Source organism: Staurois parvus, unplaced genomic scaffold (genome assembly GCF_062004578.1).
Source record: "Staurois parvus isolate SC_StPar_1 unplaced genomic scaffold, SC_StPar_1.0 ptg000207l, whole genome shotgun sequence".
In the NCBI taxonomy this organism is placed as follows: Eukaryota; Metazoa; Chordata; class Amphibia; order Anura; family Ranidae; genus Staurois; species Staurois parvus.
The window spans coordinates 5,712,141-5,735,351 of NW_028318003.1; the positions used below are offsets into that span (position 1 = coordinate 5,712,141).

The window sequence follows — 23,211 nt, forward strand, 5'->3', positions numbered from 1 at the left end:
GGCCCTGCTCATTGGAGCTTGCAATCTAAGATATATATATATATATATATAGTTCCATTATCATACATTGTAGCACAGTTTCATATGTAGAGATGTAAAGTAGCAGGCAGACGTTTTTCAGATACGTTTTATATTAAGGAAGTGGATAACTTAAATGTGAAGTCCAGGCAAGCAGCTAAAACCCATAGTTGGAATACAAATATGGAAGGATTTTACCTACCAGAGATCTGTATTCCTGTCCATGCAGTCCTGACATCTACACAGTTCTGCCAGTTAACACAACCAGCTCTGATGAATTGACATTTCTCCTTTGCAGTTAAGCAACCTAGCTAGGGTACCTCATTGCCCCCACCCTGTGATTGCGCAGTGAAAAAGCAAAAACAGGCTGATGGTGTTATCTGTCTGCTATCTCCATCTGTCAGCATGTTAAGCAGGTGCAGCATGTTGCAACAGCAGAAAACACACACACGTCCCTGACTGCAGAAAACAATGTATTGCAGAACTTGTAAAACACCAGTTGAGCAGAGAGTCAGCGGTAAGTAGGCCCAAGCTGGAGACAGGACCAGTTAAGGAGAGTAGAGTGTCGCCTGGCCGGTCCAACCCAAAGGGGAGCTTGCTTAGTGGCAGACGGAGGCCCTACACTTTCGCAACTCCTCTGGAACCTCTCCCTACAGTGTGTGCTGTCCCTGAGAAACAGGTATCATATCCCTGCACTATCCACTGGCAAAATGTGCACCAAAACCCAGGGGAGGGCAAGGGCCTAAAAAGACTCTGTGTGATCCAAGATGGCAACTAGGGTCACCTAGAATCAGCATAGCCAATTCGGACGCTATCCAAGGGGACCGAGGGAATCGCCCAGTTTCTCTTGACTTGTAGACTCCACCTGCCTACAAGCATGTTCTTTGTCCCCAGTCTGTGTTTTGCTGTGAGTATTCCATTAGGCTGACACCAAGTCAAATTTAGGAATTTATACTAGTTACATCCAAAACGCATTTATTTTTCAATATTTTTATTGAAAAATTGGTGTACATAGAGATAGAAACATTTCCCACCTACATGGTGAGATGGGGTGAATAAACATATTCATAAAATATATAGGCATGTGAAAAAACATTAGTCGATGATGTTGTAAACAGGAAACCCCATCCCCACAGGGTAGCAAATGTTCCATCAGTTAGTAAACCTAGGTAGTTCCATATAGATTTACCAACAATAAGAAACCAAAAAAGAAGAAAAAAAAATCAAAAATCAAAAGAAAATATCCAGAATAAGTCAGAAAAGAAGGGGGGAGAAGGGGAGAGAAAAAAAAAGGGGGGGGGAGAGAGAGGGTCAGCCGTAGTACTAGTAATAGAGATATATCTGATCCATGGTTCCCACATCACCTCAAATTTAGAAGTATCATTATTGACAATGCTTGTAAGTTTATCATTTATCATTATCCAATTAAGTTTTTGTTTAACCCCGTCTAGCGAAATTAGTGATTGACTCCAACATCTAGCTAGTAAGAGGTAAAGAACTAATTTAGTCGATTTTTTGGGAATGTCAGCGGGTAGCAAATGAAATAAAGCCACTTCCAGTGATCGGCGAATATTAATTCCTGTTACCAAATAAATTAAGTTAAACATTCGGATCCCAAATCTATTCACTCCAAAACGCATTTAAGGCTGAACTCTATACAGAAGAAATGACACAAATTAATGCAGCTCAGTTATCAACAATACATCACTAAATGTATTTTGTTGAATGTAAGCAGGGTAAGTACCTGAACTTTATTTGAAGTCTCTGTACAGCAGAACTCAGATTGGGAGCGGGTGAAGCAGCACAAGAAACCAATCAGCTTATTTGCTAACAAGGAACATACTGATAGAAGGAGAAATGAAAGTGACAGAGAGGTGAGCTTGTCACAAGCTGAGGGTGCGGAGGAGACCTGTCATTATTACTCAAATGGTAATTCCACTTTTGCGAAAAAATATAGCAAATAAAAAAATAGCATATGCAATTGCTACACAAGCTGCATTGTAATTGAATGTAATCTGCAGGCAATGTGATTTTCTGTAAAATTCAATGCAATAAGGCAACCTGGAGGTGATCTGTACAAAGTTGGTGTACAGAACGTCCCCAGAAATGTAATTTCCTGCTTATGTGATTGGCCTACTGATTTTTTTCAGAAGTCTGCACTAAGATGCAAGTCAAATATTAGGCATTCCCTGCAACAGAAATTCTAGTTTTAGGGAGATACTCTACAAGGGATAAGTACTTCAACAGGGATGCAGACACTGCAACTTTCCTCATCAGAACATTGAGAGTGCACAAACAGATTATAATGAATCAGATCCTCCCATTCAGAATCAGTATCCAAAAGAGATGGTAAAGCAAACAGCTTTTTCTTCAAGGCCCCTGGGCAATAGGGGATTATGGGGCCCCTGTGTCCTTGCCCAAACTCAAAAAAGCCTATGAAAAAAGTACCAGAGGCATCTCATGGCACCCCCTACTGACCCCGGGCCCTCGGGCAGTGCCTGAGTTTCCAAATGGTCAGTAGCAGAGTTTGCTAACCTCTTGCCGCTCATGTAATGCATATGTGTAGTGACAGAGGATGGGCTCCCACATACTGTACATATTCTGTTGAGTTTTCTGTGCTGAGGGTGTGCTCACTGTGTGCACTGTGACCAAACTGTCAAAGACATCTCTCAGTCCATACTATACTATGGTTGGGTGTTGTCTGCTATGGCTCCAGGTCATGTGACCAATGTGACAGCCAATCACTGAGGTCATGTGATACATTGATCCTAACCCCCACCCTATTAAAGGGATGCCAGGGCTGGGCAGGCAGGGGTTAAAGTCTCTGCAATGTATGTCGGACACCCATGGGGGATTGTTCTTGTCACAACAAAAGTTACTCTTTAACTGCAGTAAAGAAAATTTAAAAAAATAATCAGGTCTCATATATGTATTTCATGTGTATTTAGTTGCTTACCTAGAGTTCAACTTTAATTATTTTTTAACAAACGCAGACCTGCATTTGTTGGTGTTTTCTAAATTTTGGTTTGGAGTTTTGTTTGAATTCAAACCTTTACTTTGTACATGCCATGCTAATTAATAGATATTCCTAATAGCAATTGCACTGAGCATCCTGCACTTTTCTTCCCCATGCCAATTTCCACCGTCAGTACTAAAAAATAGTCACTTTGACCCGTGATACAGAACAATGCCTGAATGCCATCACTTGAGCTTGGAGTGAAGTGTGTATAGTCCTGTCTAAGTTTCGAATGGTTAAAGCTGGCCATACAGCTGATTGAAATTCAGCTGATTCCGGCTGAGTTAGCTAACATTTGTTCTGTGGATGGCCCTGGTCACACCACCCAGCTTAAAAAAATGCAGCTGAAGGGGCCAGATGGAAACTTAATGGCCAAGCAGTGCCTACATCCATTCAGGTGCAGTCACTGTTCGGGTATTTTTATATTTGGCACAAATGATTTGTCCCAGAAGGATGTGTGTTCTGTACAGAAGGATTTTCAGGTTTTTGGACAGGATCTTCAACAGTTAGGGTGTGCTGTTACATTTTCGGAAGTCTTGCCTTTGCATAATGGACAACAAGAGAAAGTACTTTGTATAGCAGAGGTCAATGTTTGGTTATAGGATTGGTGCAAAGCTGAAGGTTTTGGTTATGTTAGTCATGATGCTATTAGATGCTATTGACACTGAGCTGTGAAAAAGAGATGGTCTGCATCCCTCACACAAGGGCACTGAGCTTCTTAGTATGGAATCTAGAAGTTTTTTGGACATACATTTAAACTGAGAAATGAGGGCAGAGATGAAATTATTGGGGAGCATTTCTGTTCCCAGCAGGTTGAACCAAATGTGAGGGTTTGTGTTACTAAGGACTGGGCTGATGGGCTGGGCACTTCAGTTAAAGTTTCTGGTGTAAAAATATAGCAGTAGATAGCAGTGTTTGTCATCTCATGTGCACTAATGCTTGTAGTTTAGGCAACAAGCTTTGTGAGCTGACAGCTCTTATGTCTAGGGACAACGTGGACCATGTTGCAATTACAGAGACGTGGCTCAAGGATTCAAATGACTGGGAAATAACTATACCAAGGTATACACTATACAGGAAAGATAGAGTAGGGAAGTGAGGAGGTGGAATTGCCATATATGTCAAAAATAGCATAAGGCTAACATCAATTCAAAAAACAAGTGAGATACTTGAAACCCTCTGGGTCTGCCTTCCAACCAGAGAGGGATCTTACCTTAGAATTGGTGTAATATACAGACCCCCAGGATAAACTGCAGATTATGATAACTTGTTGATTGATGAGAACTCAAATGGCAATGAAAGGGGATGTTTTGATTATGGGTGACTTCAACATGCCTGACATTAACTGGAATTCTCAAACTGTTATTATAAGAAGGAGCAGAGATGTAATGGAAGCACTGAATGGATTTTCTCTAAAACAGTTAGTAAATGGTCCAACCCGAGGTGATCATATTCTAGACCTGGTACTGACGAATGGGGATCAATTGTCTAATGTTGAGGTGGAAGTACTGTACAGAAAAATACTGAAGCCACAGAACTTGTCTGGCACTTTCCGAAGGAGGACAGCAGTGGCAGCCTCCCTATTTCTCTCACTACAGCTGTCCTTGAATGTCTTTTCATTAGTTATAGACTGAGAAAAATACTGCTAGGGGACCCAAAAGTATAAAAGAGAGAACTGATTAACACGAATGTGCCCAGCAGGAAATATACTGTGTAATAATTGGAAAATGTGTAGCAATATATAGATTTATGAGAAGTATGCTTCATACTGGGTATTAGTGTTGAGCAAGGACAGGAGTGATGAAATGTAGAACAAGTCATGTGAAATATTGCATATACTTACATTGGAAAATAAATACAATCCTTGATAAAACAGCACTGGCAATGCATAAAACAGACTGACAGTATAGCTCTGCAATCAGTAAAGCCTTTGCTCCATGTTGTCTGAAAATCTCTAGCACTTAGGGTCGTTTGACATGGGGCAAACTCGTTTAGCGTATCCGCTTGCTCAGCGGGGGATCTCTCCACTCATCTCCACTGAGCAAGCGGATAACAGGTCTGTGTCCACTCCGCTACTGCAGAGCAGACAAAGAGCAGCTCGCTGTCCTCAATGGGTGGTCAGATGGAAATGGACCACCTGTCCGTTTTCATCCAACCCGATCCGAAGGACGAAAGGGGAATTGGATCCCCAGGCGTCTCTTTTTTGCGGGTCGAATAGCATTGGATGTCGGCGGGTATAAACAGACACATGTCCATTTACACCTGCCACTCCATAGAGGAAAATGGAGGTTCCGATCGGGTCTGCCTAAAAAACAGGCAGGTGGACCTGATCGTATAATCCATGTGAAAGGGGCCTTACTCAGCAAGGGATGTGTCAAACCTCTGTCAAGAGTCCACTGCTTCCACGCATACAGCAAGGGTCCTTCTATAAAGCATGCTGGCAGGGGACAGACTTTTCTATTCGAGCTATAGCTGCTTTCTAAGAAAACAAACTGTAAGACTTAGCATACCCTCTATTTTGATGCACCCGGAATGTATTTAGCTGATTCAAATGGAAAGTTGGGTTTTAAAGCCAATTCATAGTTTTGTTTTGTTTTTATTGTAGGCATTCCAATACACAGGCAAATGTAAAATACCCTTTTAAAAGTTAAGATTCTTCAATATATTTCCTAACATGTTGATTTTGTTTTCCCACAGTCCAAGTCGGAGTCTTCTCTTGTACGTATTCATTTGCAGTATGGCCCATTCTTCATCTACTTATAAAAGATATATAGACCCTTCTTACTCTAAGAGTTATGCTGGCTATGGCTCCTACACCTCCAACCTCAGCTCTTCTTACAGTGATCGCAATAACTTGCCCTACAAATCAAGTTTGAGTAGTTCATACTACTCCAGCTCTCCCTTGCGCTCCTACCATGATCTGGATAGAAGCCTTCCCTGTTTGGATCCAACAACCAAAAGGACAGATTTATTATCACGCTCTTCATCAAAATACATTACAAATGGCTATTCCTATGGATACAACACCACCCTTCCAACTTACCCTACCACTTCCCTATCACGCAAAAAGTCATTTAGTCACACAGATCTATCCCTTGGACTCTCTGAACTACGAACCTCAGATACTTACTACCCCCAAAGCCCAGGAAAAACTCGGTCACGCTTTGAAGTAGATGGACCTTCCCGAATTTCCTACGTTTCCAACGCTAACGAATCCAGTGGTATTTATGGAAAGAAAAGAGGCTCTTCTAATAGCTATGGAAGCTCTTCTACACTCTCTTCAGAGCCTGTTACTACCCTTTCCAAGCCTGGGTCTCAGTTTTCATACTCCTTTGAGAAGACTGAGGGGATCTGTCAGAAAGATACAACGGTAAGTTGTGTTGCTTGTATAGTTTATTTGTGTGGGCTGGTCAAAGTGAAACAGCAAAGAAATGCAAACTCTTAGGCTTGGTTCACATAAGTCCAACTCCAAAATCGCTTTAAAGTCTGACTTTGATATGACTTTTTACATTCTGTGGCATTGAAGTTGTATCAAAGTCGTACCAAAGTAGTGCAGGAACCTTTTCTAAAGTTGGACCGACTTGTATAGTACCAGCTAAAACAGCTCTCATAGAAAACATTGAATTTCACATATCATCTGACTTGGGGTCTCACAAGTCGAATACTATGTCGTAGCAGTGTGAACCGAGCCTTGGATGTGTTTGTTCATATTTGTGGAAAGATTACATCATTCCTGGCCCAAACTAATATAATAAAAGAAAATTTCCCTTGGCTTAATTATTTTATTTCTTTCATATGAGTCTTAGGGATAGCACTTAATAAATTTAACAATTATTTGTATGTAAAATGGATTGCATCGCAGGTTCTGATTATGTATTCCATCCTGCTTGGATCCAAAGATCTGTGATCCTATAGGGTGTCCCATCAATGTGGTTTAAAAGAGGCACAATTCACTAAAGCATATTGCATGAGTTAAGTCAGTCACATGACCACATATCGCATGTGGTACTGAAAATGTTAACTCACTATTACTAGTATGTGGTATTTACCGAAAATAGCAAAAACACTCGGTAAATACTACATAAAAAGACCTTAAAGTCGATTCACAAAAAGAAGGAAATAATTAAATGTGTGCGGTAATTAAGTAGAGGTCCAGGCATGCGGCATGTACTGGTATCTGTCACTACTGTCATGGGTTGTTAAGGAATGGGTGGCCTTAACAACCTATGAGTCATCAGCTCTCAACGGGGTTCCCCACTGACAGCTGAATGTAAAAAAAAAAATTGCCGGCAATTAAAAAATAATTTAAAAACGGCGTGGGGTCCACCCTCCATCCATACCAAGCCCTTCGAGTCTTTAAAATCTTTTAAAAAATGGCGCTGGGGTTCCCCCTAAAATCCATACCAGACCCTTATCTGAGCATGCAGCCTGGCAGATCAGGAAAGGGGAGGGGACAAGCGATTGCCACCCCCACCCTCCTGAACCATACCAGGCCACATGACCTCAACATGGGGGTGTGCTTGCATGTTGATGGGGAAAAGGGCCTCTTCCCCACAACCCTGGCTGGTGGTTGTGGGAGTCTGCGGGTGGGGGGGGTTTGTCGGAATCTGGAAGCCCCCAGATCCCACCCCCCATGTGAATGAGTATGGGGTAAGAAAAAACTGTAATGTGAAAAAAGACGGGAGACAGTCTTTGACAAGTCCTTTATTAAAAGAAGAAAAATTATAGAATGTCCCCTTAAGTAGATCCAACGTCAATCATGATGCCTGCTGCTGCCATTACTCAGGAAAAGAAAAAAAAAGGTTTTTCGCTCCCGATGCTGGCTCCCACCGTCTGACTGCTCCAGTGACTTGACAGTTCTTAAATATGTAAGAGGCGAGGCCACCCAGTGACATCACGTATGCGACCCCACCTCCTTGCGATGTCATCGATCTAGCATGCCCTGGTTGATGATGTCACGAGGGGTGGGGTCATATGCGTGATGTCACTGGGTGACCACACCACTTGTATATTTAAGAACTGTCAAGCCAGTGGAGCAGTCAGACGGTGGGAGCCAGCGTCGGAAGAAGCCTTTTTTTTTTTTTCGGGTATTGGTAAAACATGGCACCCCAGATGTGGGAAGCAAATGCACATTTTTCTGCTTTCAAAAAGGCATGAAAACATGGCAAAATATGCAGTAAAAACCACGAAGACTGTAACGTAGCAAAATGCTCCATGAGTTATTTTGCTGTGTTTGCCACATGAAGGGCCACCCATTGAAATGTAGCACGAAATATCCACCAAAAAAGTGTGTTTCAAATTGCTAGGTGTGAATGGGCCCTTAGGTTTGGCAATCTGGGAACACAGATACCCTGAAATAAATTTGCACTTCCAACCTTGTGGCAACAGTTTGGATTAGGCCATTTTCTGTTACAGAATGACTGTGCTCCTGTTCCAAATCCAGCTCCATAAACACAAGGTTTTATGAGGATATTGGATGAATTTCAACATCAACCGTGAATCTGTTCTACTCATCCAATATTGTGCCCGACTTCACAAATGTTCTTTTGGCTTAATGGGCACAATTGCACACAGACACACCCCACAATCTTGTTGAAATCCTTCCCAGAGGAGTAGAGGCTGACAAAGGGGAGGACTCCAGATTTATGCCCATCATTTTTGAATGGAAAGCCCAACAACCTCCTATAGCTGTATGTATGCATGTACCTATACACTAGGCTGTATAGTGTGTTGGTCAGGTGTCATCAAACCTTTAGTCATATAGTAATTCATGAGATAACTTGGCCAGTAACCCTTCACCTAACAATCACCATGGGGCATATGCTTCAGTATGGAGGTGGCCATAGATACAGGAAAAATCAGCTGGCTTATTCAATAACCAGCCACAGACTAGATCACACAGATTGTAGCTATGACAAACTAACGAGTTGTAGTGAATGTTAAGGGGACAGGAGATAATCACTAAATAGTACAGAAGAAGCAACTGAACATTAGCAACTGGGAGAGGTTTTCTAACCTTCTGATTACTAGTTACCCCCTACAATTAACAACAAAGAGGCTTGTGGAGCAACCAAACACAACAGTTTGGATCCAGCAGAAATTGGCCAGGTTGGATGACTGTCATCATGTGTGGGCACTCTTAGTAAAAATGTAACAAAATTGGGCTTATTTCAGCAACCATCAGATTCGGTTTGCAGCAGTTTAATGTGGAAAGAAATTAAATCTTATTGCTTGCTAAGGTTAACTGTTCTCCCACCAAGTGCCCTGTGTCCAGAGGACATTAATGAATGCTACTATACCGTGAGATGATGCACTCTGAAGGTGGTGGATAGGTCTCTGCTATAGTTGTCGGTCAACTAAACTGAAACAGCTTTTGCTCATACTCATTTAACTTATGGTGCCCATACACTAGATGAAAAATTGTTTTAAAATCTGTCATTTGGACAGTTCATTCATTTTTCATCCAGTTAACGGGCACAAATAAACTTTTCATAGTAATAAAATCGAAGAAACATTTCAATAAATGTATATCACCAGCTTTTCCTCTCTCAAGTAGATGTGAAATTTCCTTACAGTGTAAGCACTCTCATGTGTTCTGTGTAGTGGATGTTTATACAGATGTGCTGTCCTACATAAGTGTCACAGGCATTTAAATTTATTTTAACATAGTGGTGGTTCAGCTTTGTGCTCACTTTCAGCGTCATTTTCCCAATGAGAAAAGCAGAATCATAGAATTCTACCAATCCTCAAAAGACTCACACAGTGGGGTCCACCTCAGTCTTTTTGAAAGTTAGTCAGTAGATAAATGTGGTGCATGCAGATGCAAGTGTTTGGTGTCTTTCCTCTACTGAGTAGAGACAAAGCCACAGATAAATCAGAACTTCACCCAAAAGGGGAAGTTTCCTTTTAAGTTCATCTACCCCCTCTCCTCTGCAACATTTGGCATGTCTTTTTTTTTTTTTTTTTTGGAGGGGGGGCAGGTACCTGTTTTTGACAGATATCCTCTCCCACTTCCACTCGGATTGCATAGGTGATCCGAGCGGAAGTTCCCCCCCCTTCCCTGCTCCCAGTCTTCTGGGACACATCACAGGATCAATCAGATAGCGCTGGCATGAACAGTTGGCACCTGGCTGTGAAGCCACAATTAGCACAGCCGGCTGCCCACAGTTAACTGCTTCCCCACCGCCCTATAGCAGATATACTTCTACAAGGTGGCAAGGGTGCACAAAATCACATATAAATATGTGATTTTGCATTTCCAGGTAGGGAGCACGCACGAGCCATGCGCACTCTACCCGTTCCGCCATTTGCAACCGCGACTGTCAATTACCGGGTCCTGCCCAGTAGTTACCCACCAGTGCCCGGTGATTACCGAGCATCTCTGACGGGGAGAAAGACTGTTTTGTTTACCAACAGTCTTCCTCCCTGTCGGCTTGCCTAGTCAGGAAGGGGGGTAAATCCTCAGGAGGGTAAGTGGTTAAGATGCCAGTGCTAGGGACCCAAAGGCTAGTGAAGAACTAGCCTGGGTGAGAACAGCACTGCATTCCTGGACAGGTAAGTGCCCTGTTATTAACCGCTTCCGTGCCACCCTATAGCAGAAATACTGCTACAGGGTGGCACGGGTGCGCAAAATCATGTGTATATATACGTGATTTTGATGTTCGCGGCCTCAGCTGTCAATCACTGGGTCCCAGCTGGTGATTCCTAGCCACCACCCGGCAATCTACAAAGATATCCAATGGGGGAGAGACCTGGATGTAAACAATACAGATCTCTCCCGTCAGCTCCTGCACACTGCTTTGTATTGTTCTGCATAGCAGAGCCATAAAAAGCAGTGTGCTTACAGTCTAAAGCACACACAGCCCATGTAGTAAAACAGCACACAGTTAACCCTTTGATCACCCCAGATGTTAACCCCTTCCTGTCCAGTACCATCAGTAGAGTGTCAGTGCTTTTTATTAGCACTGATCACTGTATTGGTGTCACTGGGGATGTCAGTGACACCAAGTTTGTTCCCCCCCAGTGTCAGAATGCCTGCCGTAGTCCCGCTATAAGTCGCTGATCACTGCCATTACTAGTAAAAAAAACAAACTCCAATATATATACCACCATTTGTAAAACACTTTCACGTAAACCAATTAATTTACACGTATTGGGATTGTTTTTTTAGCAAAGACATGTCGCAGAATACATTTTGACCTAAATTTTATGATGACATTTGATTTTTTATATTTTTTTTACCGAACATGATTAATAGCAAAAAGTCATAAATACAGTTTTTTTTAAAAAAATTGTCAGTCTTTTTTTGTTTATAGCGCAAAAAATAAAAACCGCACAGGCAATCAAATACCACCAAAAGAAAGTTCTCTTTGTGGGACAAAAAGACTGTAAATTTCATTTGGGTGTAGCATTGCATGACCACGCAATTGTCAGTTAAAGTAATGCAGCACCATAACGCAAAAAATGGCCTGGTCAGGAAGGGGGGTATTCCTCTGGAGGGCAAGTGGTTAACATTCAGCATCTACAGGATTTGTTGTTGCTATTATTTTTTTCTAGAGTGAAGAACCTCTTAATGTGTCCCATTTCTATTGCCTACCACTCAGATCTAGCATTATTCTAAGAATCCTAATTGAATTTCACCGCTAGTCCAGTTGCATTCACAATTCCAGGTCAGTTCCTTTCCCTTACCTATAAGGGCTCGTTCACACTTGACTTTATTTCTAACTCTTGCCAAGCGCCCCTATAGTGTTTGACAGGCGTTTGTGAATTGTTTTTAACACTCCCAAAATACCCTATGCGTGGTTTTGAGGCGGTTGATAGGCGTTTGTCAAGTGTTAAAATCGCACCACAAACGCTTATAATGAAATTTAAATGGTATTAACGCTCCATAGACTCGAATGGGAGGCATCAACTCCTCCTGACTTGACCGGAGGTGTCCGTTTTGCCGCGACGCGATGCTAACACTTCCATGTGAACAGCACTGTGTGCTACCATGTGCAGAATTTTCAGAGGCGTTTGAAAAGCATTAAAAACGCTTCCCAAACACCTGTCTGACGCCTGCTGACAGAGATAGTGTGAACGTAGCCTAATAACCTTTAGGGCAGCGGTTCTCAACCTGGGGGTCGCGACCCCTTTGGGGGTCGAACGACACTTTCACAGGGGTCGCCTAAGACCATCGGAAAACACATATTTCCGATGGCCTTAGGAACCGAGACACCACTCCTCTGTCTGTCTCCAGGTGTGGGCGGGATGACATGCCGTCCCTGTCATCTGGACACACCCCCGGGATCAATCCTCGCCGGTGATTGGCCGCCGGAACTGTAGCTCAGGAGAGGCACACAGGCGGGCAATCACCGGCGAGGAGGTGGAGCTTGGAGAGGAGGAGCCGAGCGGCACCGTGAAGATCGAGCGAGTGAAGAGGAGGAGAGCGGCCGGAGAAGGAAGACGTCTGACCGGTAAGTGTCTGTACCATGGGAGAGGGAGGGAGGGAGCGAGCGAGCCCAGGCTGGAGCAGGGGTCAGCAAGGTAAGTATCATTGGTGTCAGTGGGAGGAATAGTGCCCCATCATTGGTGTCACTAATACCAATGATGGGGCACTATTCCTCCTCCCACTGACACCAACGATGGGGCGCTATTCCTCCCCCCACTGACACCAACGATGGGGCGCTATTCCTCCCCCCACTGACACCAACGATGGGGCGCTATTCCTCCCCCCACTGACACCAACGATGGGGCGCTATTCCTCCCCCCACTGACACCAACGATGGGGCGCTATTCCTCCCCCCACTGACACCAACGATGGGGCGCTATTCCTCCCCCCACTGACACCAACGATGGGGCGCTATTCCTCCCCCCACTGACACCAACGATGGGGCGCTATTCCTCCCCCCACTGACACCAACGATGGGGCGCTATTCCTCCCCCCACTGACACCAACGATGGGGCGCTATTCCTCCCCCCACTGACACCAACGATGGGGCGCTATTCCTCCCCCCACTGACACCAACGATGGGGCGCTATTCCTCCCCCCACTGACACCAACGATGGGGCGCTATTCCTCCCCCCACTGACACCAACGATGGGGCGCTATTCCTCCCCCCACTGACACCAACGATGGGGCGCTATTCCTCCCCCCACTGACACCAACGATGGGGCGCTATTCCTCCCCCCACTGACACCAACGATGGGGCGCTATTCCTCCCCCCACTGACACCAACGATGGGGCGCTATTCCTCCCCCCACTGACACCAACGATGGGGCGCTATTCCTCCCCCCACTGACACCAACGATGGGGCGCTATTCCTCCCCCCACTGACACCAACGATGGGGCGCTATTCCTCCCCCCACTGACACCAACGATGGGGCGCTATTCCTCCCCCCACTGACACCAACGATGGGGCGCTATTCCTCCCCCCACTGACACCAACGATGGGGCGCTATTCCTCCCCCCACTGACACCAACGATGGGGCGCTATTCCTCCCCCCACTGACACCAACGATGGGGCGCTATTCCCACCATTGACATCAGTGATGGGACACTATTCCTCCCACTGACACCAATGACGTGACACTACTCCTCCCACTTCAAAATTACAGTTATGAAGTAGCAACGAAAATAATTTTATGGTTGGGGGTCACCACAACATGAGGAACTGTATTAAGGGGTCGCGGCATTAGAAAGGTTGAGAACCACTGCTTTAGGGCTTGTTCACACCACTTGTGATGCAGGAACACATGCACGAGAGCACATTGTCCGGCACCGCATGGAAGTGCACTGTCCTCTGCAGATGTGCGCAGCTGCCACAGTACCGTGTGGTTATGTGCAACACACTTTTAAAAAAATCATGCTTTCCTGCATGTTCGACAGCCCATTGACATTAATAGGCTGTGCAAAAAAAATAGTAAAAAATTCCACATTCAGAGAGGTGCTCTTTACAGCAATATGAATGCGTAAGCTGGAGCTACCTGTTACACTATGGGGGCTCAGCAGCTGTATGAACACAGCCACAGGTTGTAATATGACAGGTGTGGGTGAGTGGCCATGAATTCACACTGTACACAGTACACTTGTACAAGTTTGTCAAATTAGGACCTGTGGCTGTGTTCATACAGCTGCTGTGTCCCCATAGTGTAACATAGGCTGCCTGCACACAACTCCAACCAAGTGGTTCCAGCCACATAAACAAACCACCGATTCATGTTGTATAGACCACACCACCCTTGTGAATGAGCCCCAACACCGTATTCACACACAGTGATTTGTTTATTCACTCAATACAGTTTTGTGTCTTTTATCTTCTCCTAGCATGACAGAAATACATAAAAAGTAGCCATAACTTCTACAGTGCTCAATCTGCAAAAATGAAGCAATATGAGTGAGAATATACACATTCCTCCAGGGGCGGTCTGACCATTTGGGAACTCGGGCACTGCCTGAGGGCCCAGGGGGAAGTAGGGGGCCCCATGAGATGCCCTTGGTACCTTTCATAGGCTTTTTTGGGTGTGGTTTGAGCGTGGGCTAGGACACAGTGGCCCCATGATCCCCTATTGCCCGGGGGCCCCATGAGTTGCCAGTCCACCCCTGCACCCCACCTGTACAAGCCGAACCATAACACAGTTAATACCTTACACTTTAGAATCCAATGTAAAATTATTGTTGGGAGTATGTAAAACACTCTCACTACCTCTGCTAACTTGTACGCAAAAACTAGGTAACAGAAGAACAAGTTGATCAGCATGATCTCTTCAAAAACTTACTAAAAATTATAAAAATTCAACCATATCTAAAATTTTATATAAATTCGACCATATCTAAGAAACCAGAGCTGATGCAGTCTAGCCAATGCAATTTTCTGAATCAGCACCCCAAGTAAACCCAAGAACACATCTAAAAAGCAAGGTACCAAGAAAAGATTTTTTTGTTGGGCTTTAATCGCTCACCAACAGCTTTTCCAGCTTCTTAGGAGATTTGCTAACACAGAGAAGCCACAAGATGGCAGTCAATTGCCAAAGACGTTGCTGGTGCTGCATTTTCAGTCCAGTCCTCCATCTACTCTCTAATAATGTACAGGTGATACAGTTTTCTATTTCAGCAATATCGCTGAGTTTACAGAGTACCATTGTAGCTATCACAGGGAATAAGAACTGCTAAAATTGTTCAGATTTGTTTTCGTAATTTTTTTTAACTTACCATTTTATTATATAGTTGTTTATAATTTGCTGTTTTTATTATACCCCGGACTCACAGGATACTGCAGACAAAGGCTCCAAGTCATTATGCAGTGCAGCTCTCTGGAGCATTTAAGTCCGCACGCACACATTTTACAGCGGCTGTTTTTGGCTTTTGACTTTTTTTTCTACAGCTAGTAAACCCCCCAGCATGTTATCCTATGTGTCCATGTACACAGGCTGTAATCAATGTTTTTTGGCTGGAATAAAACCCCAGGACTAAAGGATTTCTAGAGGAGCTTTTTAGCTGTAAAAATGCTCTAACGCTGCAAAATGCAGTAAAACGCCGCAAACCAGAGCTTTTGGACTTTTTTTACCAAAAAATATGTTTTTGTGGGGTAAAAAACACAAAAAATGAAAACGTGGAAAAACATTGCTAATCACAGCAAAAACGCCACTAAACGCTAATGCAAAAACGCTGAAAAACTCACGTTTTTAACGTGACTTTACACAGCTAATGTTACCAGCGTTATCAAAATGTCCAGTGTGTTTGAGGACTTAGGATGGCAGTGTCACAGGTCACCATGGAAAACACTTGAAGAAAGGTTGCTACAGTCAGGTCCATAAATATTGGGACATCGACACAATTCTAACATTTTTGGCTCTATACACCACCACAATGGATTTTAAATGAAACAAACAAGATGTGCTTTAACTGCAGACTGTCAGCTTTAATTTGAGGGTATTTACATCCAAATAAGGTGAATGGTGTAGGAATTACAACAGTTTGCATACGTGCCTCCCACTTGTTAAGGGACCAAAAGTAATGGGACAATTGGCTTCTCAGCTGTTCCATGGCCAGGTGTGTGTTATTCCCTCATTATCCCAATTACAATGAGCAGATAATAGGTCCAGAGTTAATTTCAAGTGTGCTATTTGCGTTTGGAATCTGTTGCTGTCAACTCTCAAGATGAGATCCAAAGAGCTGTCACTATCAGTGAAGCAAGCCATCATTAGGTTGAAAAAACAAAACAAACCCATCAGAGAGATAGCAAAAACATTAGGCGTGGCCAAAACAACTGTTTGGAACATTCTTAAAAAGATGAAACGCACCGATGAGCTCAGCAACACCAAAAAACCCGGAAGACCGCGGAAAACAACTGTGGTGGATGACCGAAGAATTCTTTCCCTGGTGAAGAAAACACCCTTCACAACAGTTGGCCAGATCAAGAACACTCTCCAGGAGGTAGGTGTATGCGTGTCAAAGTCAACAATCAAGAGAAGACTTCACCAGAGTGAATACAGAGGGTTCACAACAAGATGTAACCCATTGGTGAGCCTCAAAAACAGGAAGGCCAGATTAGAGTTTGCCAAACAACATCTAAAAAAGCCTTCACAGTTCTGGAACAACATCCTATGGACAGATGAGACCAAGATCAACTTGTACCAGAGTGATGGGAAGAGAAGAGTATGGAGAAGGAAAGGAACTGCTCATGATCCTAAGCATACCACCTCATCAGTGAAGCATGGTGGTGGTAGTGTCATGGCGTGGGCATGTATGGCTGCCAATGGAACTGGTTCTCTTGTATTTATTGATGTGACTGCTGACAAAAGCAGCAGGATGAATTCTGAAGTGTTTCGGGAATATTATCTGCTCATATTCAGCCAAATGCTTCAGAACTCATTGGACGTCGCTTCACAGTGCAGATGGACAATGACCCAAAGCAGACTGCAAAAGCAACCAAAGAGTTTTTTAAGGGAAAGAAGTGGAATGTTATGCAATGGCCAAGTCAATCACCTGACCTGAATCCGATTGAGCATGCATTTCACTTGCTGAAGACAAAACTGAAGGGAAAATGCCCCAAGAACAAGCAGGGACTGAAGACAGTTGCAGTAGAGGCCTGGCAGAGCATCACCAGGGATGAAACCCAGCGTCTGGTGATGTCTATGCATCCCAGACTTCAGGCTGTAATTGACTGCAAAGGATTTGCAACCAAGTATTAAAAAGTGAAAGTTTGATTTATGATTATTATTCTGTCCCATTACTTTTGGTCCCTTAACAAGTGGGAGGCACATATGCAAACTGTTGTAATTCCTACACCGTTCACCTGATTTGGATGTAAATACCCTCAAATTAAAGCTGACAGTCTGCAGTTAAAGCACATCTTGTTCGTTTCATTTCAAATCCATTGTGGTGGTGTATAGAGCCAAAAATGTTAGATTTGTGTCGATGTCCCAATATTTATGGACCTGACTGTATATGAGCAACATGGAGAAGCATCTTCTCAAAATGCTTGTTGCCTGGTTGCTATAACAAATTTGGGTATAATTGGTGACCTCAGCACCACATGCCATAGACAATATCAAAAACAGAAAAAAAGTTGGCAACAGTACCTTTTTAGGTGCTAATATAGCTACCCTCAGGAAAAAATACACATGAAGACATAATTAAAATCATACATTTTATTTCCAAATCATATTATTAGAAGATGTGTGAATAACCCCAAGAAATAAAATCATACCAGATGAATCTTATTGCAGATATACATACACTAACCCCATAGTCCTTCTCATACATATAGGTCAGCATAATAATTGCGTTAGATTAATAATACATAAATGAAGTCAGCGTATAAGAAAGGTGTAATATCACGACGCGTTTCACACGTTGAGCTTCCTCAGGGATTCAAGGGTTGAAGCTGAGAAGAGAGTGCAACAAATGTAATTCACGTATCCAAATAGCAGTCAATAAATATAATGTAGCCAGTGATAAGGTGGCTATAATTCTGTATGGTCATTTACTCACAGCAATATTTGTCATCCAAAACAAGGAAAGCTGATGCATCTATAGGTGAAGATCCACAGGGAATAGATGCAGAGATGGAAACGGCACTAAACCATGGGGAGCAGCTCATAACGACTCTGACTATGGAGCATGGGGGTGACATATAGGAAGGACACAAGCCAACATGCTCTTAGTTGTCTAATACCTACAGCAGGGACAACAGATGTACTCATAAGGCTGAATTCACACAGGACATTTTAATAACACTCCTCCTTTTGGTAGCAGCTTTTTGGCAGAAAAAAACCCTGACGTTTGTCAAAGTGTCTAATACTTTTACAAGCATTTAGGTGCGTTTACAGGTGTCAAGTGCTTGGGTGTTAATAAATTTCATTGGCCAGAATAAAAATTTATTCCGGCCATTGAAATGAATTAACGCTCAAGTGCTCAATGCACCTAGTGTTAACACGCGTTTAGGCGCATTTACATGCATCAAGCATTTTTTTCTGGCAAAGTGCTCCTGGACACACTGGCCTTGGGTTTTTTTTCTTGTTTGCAAATGCTACTGCTACTGAAAGCTTCTAAAAGTCTGTCTGCATGGACACATAGGATAACATGGAGGGCTGTTTGGAAGCAGTAAAAAAAAAACTACCTGATGCCCCTAAAAGTGGCTACAAAAATGCCCTGTGTGTATGAGGCCCACAAATATAATCCAACAATCTACCTGCTTGGAGCAAAGGGCCTAATATACTCATAGAATATCAAAATAAAAAAGTACCTACATAGCAGTGCATTGGCAGGGTCAGACTGATCAAAATAACTCCCTGCCACATATTGATCCAACATTATGATGTCTAGAAGCACAATTCGCATAAGCAATAAAGAGAAACGTAAAGAGGAAAAGAGAGATGCAGAGAGTAAGATCACATCACTAAATGTAAGCCCCCCCAGGCAAGCCCAGCCCATTGCCCAACATAGGTTGTAGATGACCTAAGCTGAAACTGGAGCGCATTGGTTGCTATGCTGACCATCTGTTTTAATATTTTCATTCATTGACCTAGAACAAGTATGCATGTAAGGAATTCTTGCCTTAGGCCTCTTGCACACGGTACTGATGTTTGAGCACATACTTTTTTGTATCAAAATTTCAGGCGCTTGTTTTGTGCTTATTTGTGCGCACATGTGCGTTCACGCATCTGCGCGCACAATATATTCTTAGGGAAAATTGAATAATAACTATGCTCATATGAGCGTATTTGTGGCATAAATTACTGACCAAAAACGCAGATTTTCCTTCTTTTTTTTACTGAGGTATACACAACGCTTATTTACGCGCCGGTGTGCAAAGGCATGTTGTAAATAATTAGCTACATTCTTTTTTTTTTTTTTAAATCCGCGGAAGTACGAAAAACCCGTAAGTGAACAAAAAATGTGCTAGTGCAAAACCAACACAAAAAAGTGCACTTAGGGGTGTGCTTTGTCCTCCCCCCGAAGGGGTAGGACCTCTACCCTGATCCCCCAGGGCACGAAGCTCCTGACAGGGACTAAGGTTCCCATGTGGTCCACCTAGCCAAAAGGCCTGGCGGACTCCTTTCCTTGTGACCAGCCTAAACCAGCCACCAAGTACTTGGTAAGGGGGCTCTCCCAAAGAGAAGCCACCCTAGGGACAGGAGAGGAAGGAACCAAAAGGCTACGCATCCTCCCCCTAGACTTCAGGTTTAGGCCCGAGGACCCACACCCTACAATCCGTGAGGAAAAAAACACACACATAAGTGAAAAGTGACAAAACGTGTGAGAAAAAATAAATTAAATAAATAAGTAAAAATAAAAAAGTGGCCGTGCAATTGTGCACTGGCTAGGCCCTGAGGCCCGTAGCATAAAAATTGCCCTGGACTTAGCCAAAAGGCCTAGCCCTAAAAGGCGCAGTGCAGAAAAAGTGTTTAGAACAGTGACCATGTGCACGTTTCACACTTGGGATCCCACCCCCATGTGTTACTAAGAGCACCCCTTAGGCGACCACTCTCAGGGGGCACTGTTCCACAGACTTTCTGCCTCCCCGGCCCCTGGCCAGACAAGGTAGATCCGTTCAAACCAGGAGGAACTTGGCCCCTCTGGTTTTCCAGGGGGAATTACTCCCAGGCCCCAACTGCCTGTGGGCGCCTCGGTTTCTGTTCCAGCCTGTACTAACCATCAGGACCCCCATCATACCAGCAGGGGTACTATACAACCAATCATCCCCGCAAGCAGGAATGATGGTGGAGCACCCCTACTGGACACTGATAAAAACAGATACTACACTTGATCTTAGCCAAAAGGCCAAGAAGCGATAATTAGCTACATTCTTTTTTTTTTTTTTTTCGCAAACGTGCAAACTACAACAAAAAACCCGTAAATGAATCACAAAAAAAGTGCAAGTGCAAAACAACACACGAAAAAGTGCACTTTGGGGGTGTGCTTGTGTCCTACCCCTAAAGGGGCTTGGACCGCTTACACTGATCCCCCGGGGCACGAAGCTCCTGACGGGGACAAGGTTCCCAATTGGTCCTCCTGGCCAAAAGGCCTGGTGGACCACCGTTCCTTGTGTCCAGCCGAAGCCGGACACTCAGTTCTTGGTCAGGGGGCTCTCCCGAAGAAAAGCCCCCTAGGGATCAGGGGAGGAAGGAACCAAAAGGCCACACATCCTCCCTCTAGACTTCAGGGTAGGCCCGAGGACCCACACCCTACCATCCAGTGAAAACACACGCATAAGCAAAGAAAAAGTGACAAAACGTGGGAGGTGTTAAATTAAATAAATAGAAAATAAAAAAGTGGTACCGTGCCAAATTGTGCACAGACCAGGCCCTGAGGCCTGTAGCAAAAATTGCCCTGAACTTAGCCAAAAGGCCTGGTCCTTAGGGCGCTGTGCAAAAAGAGTGTAAAAACAGTGACCTTGTGCCATCTTCACACAGTGGGGTCCCACACCCAGGTGTTACTAGTGGCACCCCTGAGGGCGTCTACTCAGGGGGCACTGAGTTTGCGGACTTTCTGCCTTCTCAGCCCCTGGCCAGACAAGGTAGAACCGTCCAAATCAGGAGGTACTGGGTCCTTCCAGTTTTCTCGGGGGAATGACTCCCAGGGCCCCAGCTTAACTTGTGGCACTCCCCGGTTTCTGTCCCCCCGGTACTAGCCTTCCAGACCCCCATCATACCAGTGAGGGTACTATACAACAGCCTTCCCCGCAAAGCTAGAATGGCCGGAAGCACCCCCACTGGACACTGATAAGAACAGATACTACACTTGATCTTAGCCAAAAGGCCGAGAAGCGATAATTAGCTACATTCTACCTCAGTAAAAAATATGTTGTACTTTTTCAAGCTGCAGTACAGAAGAGTCCTTACTCATTCCTGATCTGCATACTTGTTTTGGTCAGTGAGGCCTCATTCAGACGGGTGAATGGAGGTGGCTAACTTTCAGTGTTCAGATGCCGCTAAACTTTGCATACAAGCTATGGTGGCATACATATTGGACAATTAGCTGCGACTAGTTTCTGTGTGGCTAGAACTGCCGGTCTTGGATGCAAATTGCCTGCGTTCAGAGCCAGTTAAAGCTCTAATCACATGAAACCTCTCTGATGAGGGTTATATGCGAACATGCTGGCCATTGTTTTGTACTGGGTACACCTAGTTGCAGCTGTTTGCACACGGAGTAGTTTCTCTATTGGCAAGAATGGCAGATTCTATCTGGTGGTTTCCCGTATGAACGAGCCCCAACTTCTTAGAGTCTGTGAATCAACTTCACAGCCAGACAAGCATTTTCAGAAGGAGGTCACCAATTGTCGCTTGTCGTAACAGGTTTACTCTCAATTGGAACCTGTCTGAACAGAGACATCTCTGAGGACTGCTCTCTCCGGTTTATTACCAATACACATCTGATCTCTGCTAGACTGTCCTTCCATACTCTGATCTGCTGTAGGATTCTTCTATTAGTCACGGATGAATAGGTGATCTGCCATACGCTAGCAAAAGTTTTCTTCAGAATTATTGCATTTTAAGATTGTTAATTTCATTTTCTCATAATTAGTGGGGTCAAATGGATGCTCATTTTCAACCAGTGACAAGAAAATTCAAAGGAGCAGGATGGAAATTTTTTCTTGACTGAACAAACTTTTAGCAGAGAATGTGGTTTTCCTTCAGAAATGTTCCAAAGTCAAATGTTAAAGAAAACTAAATTTTGAAGCATTTTCCAAGAACATTTGTCAAGTCATCATGTACTGAGATTTTTCGTATGAATATTAATTTGAAACTCTTTTAGTGTATGGCCAGCTAAAAAATATCCTTATCCTGCAAAATAATGCATACACATCCACTACTTAATGGCCCTATAATCTATTTTTCATGAAATTGTTTCTTACTGTGTTTTTCTGCCCCCTTGTAATGTCCTCCAAAAGCTACCGAACCTCCTTTTCACTTCCTTTTGTTTGCAGCAAGCAGTGCACAGCAGTTGTGGTTATGTGTACTACTCTATCTATTCCCATAGCTCATAGTCTATCTTTGAACAAAAAAAAAAGAGAAGGTGGCTACGTTCTTATATACAGTGGGACCATGGAGAAGGAATGTAGCCGCCCTCTAACAGGAAAATAGATTATAGCAAGGAATTTGGAGAATTAGAGGAGGCTGAGAGCAACAGAAGGTGCTTTTCTGTGTAAAGACTATATCATTGAATAGATTTTAGTTTACTGTTACTTTACCTACTGTGGTAGAATTGGGAAGGCAGGTAGACTGGCACTGGAACCCTGGGGTTATCCTATTGATATGGTTTGAGGTGGTATCTGGACAGAGTATTTGCATTCTCAGCTGGCAGCTTTTCCATGTCAAAGGATTTCCACACTTGAGACAATTCACTAAGCAGTATCTTACGAGTATACGGTAAGATACTACACAGCATTTTTAAAAAGAAACGTTTGTATTCACTAAAAAACGCAACTAAAATACAGCATGAGTTATTTTATTAAGTCATCTGGTATTTTAGTAGTGAAAACATGTGGTAATGTTTGAGCTGTCAGCGGGGTTCCCCACTGACAGCTGAATGTGAAAAAAAGAATTGCCGGCAATTAAAAATTTAGCAAAAAAATGGTGTGGGCCTTTCCCCTACCCATACCAACCCCTGAAGGTCTAGTATGGATTTTAAGGGGAATCCCCATGCAATTTGTTTTTTTTTTCTAAATGGCATGGGGTCACCCACAAAATCC

The 23,211-nt window shown here is 43.6% G+C and overlaps 1 protein-coding gene and 2 pseudogenes across 2 annotated transcripts in view; 1 reads left to right on the forward strand and 2 right to left on the reverse strand.

Moving 5' to 3' along the window:
• The window catches only part of USP2 (ubiquitin specific peptidase 2), a 121,045-nt gene that overhangs the window by 35,054 nt on the left and 62,780 nt on the right, over nucleotides 1-23,211 (forward strand). For both annotated transcript variants that reach the window (XM_089678566.1, XM_089678567.1), the window contains exon 2: nucleotides 5,732-6,404. In XM_089678566.1, coding sequence (XP_089534692.1) covers nucleotides 5,772-6,404 — 633 coding nt within the window. In that variant the 5' untranslated portion in view covers nucleotides 5,732-5,771. The remainder of the gene's footprint in view (nucleotides 1-5,731; nucleotides 6,405-23,211) is intronic.
• Nucleotides 20,165-20,312, reverse strand: LOC149461230 (U2 spliceosomal RNA; annotated as a pseudogene).
• LOC149461231 (U2 spliceosomal RNA) lies at nucleotides 21,175-21,290 on the reverse strand (annotated as a pseudogene).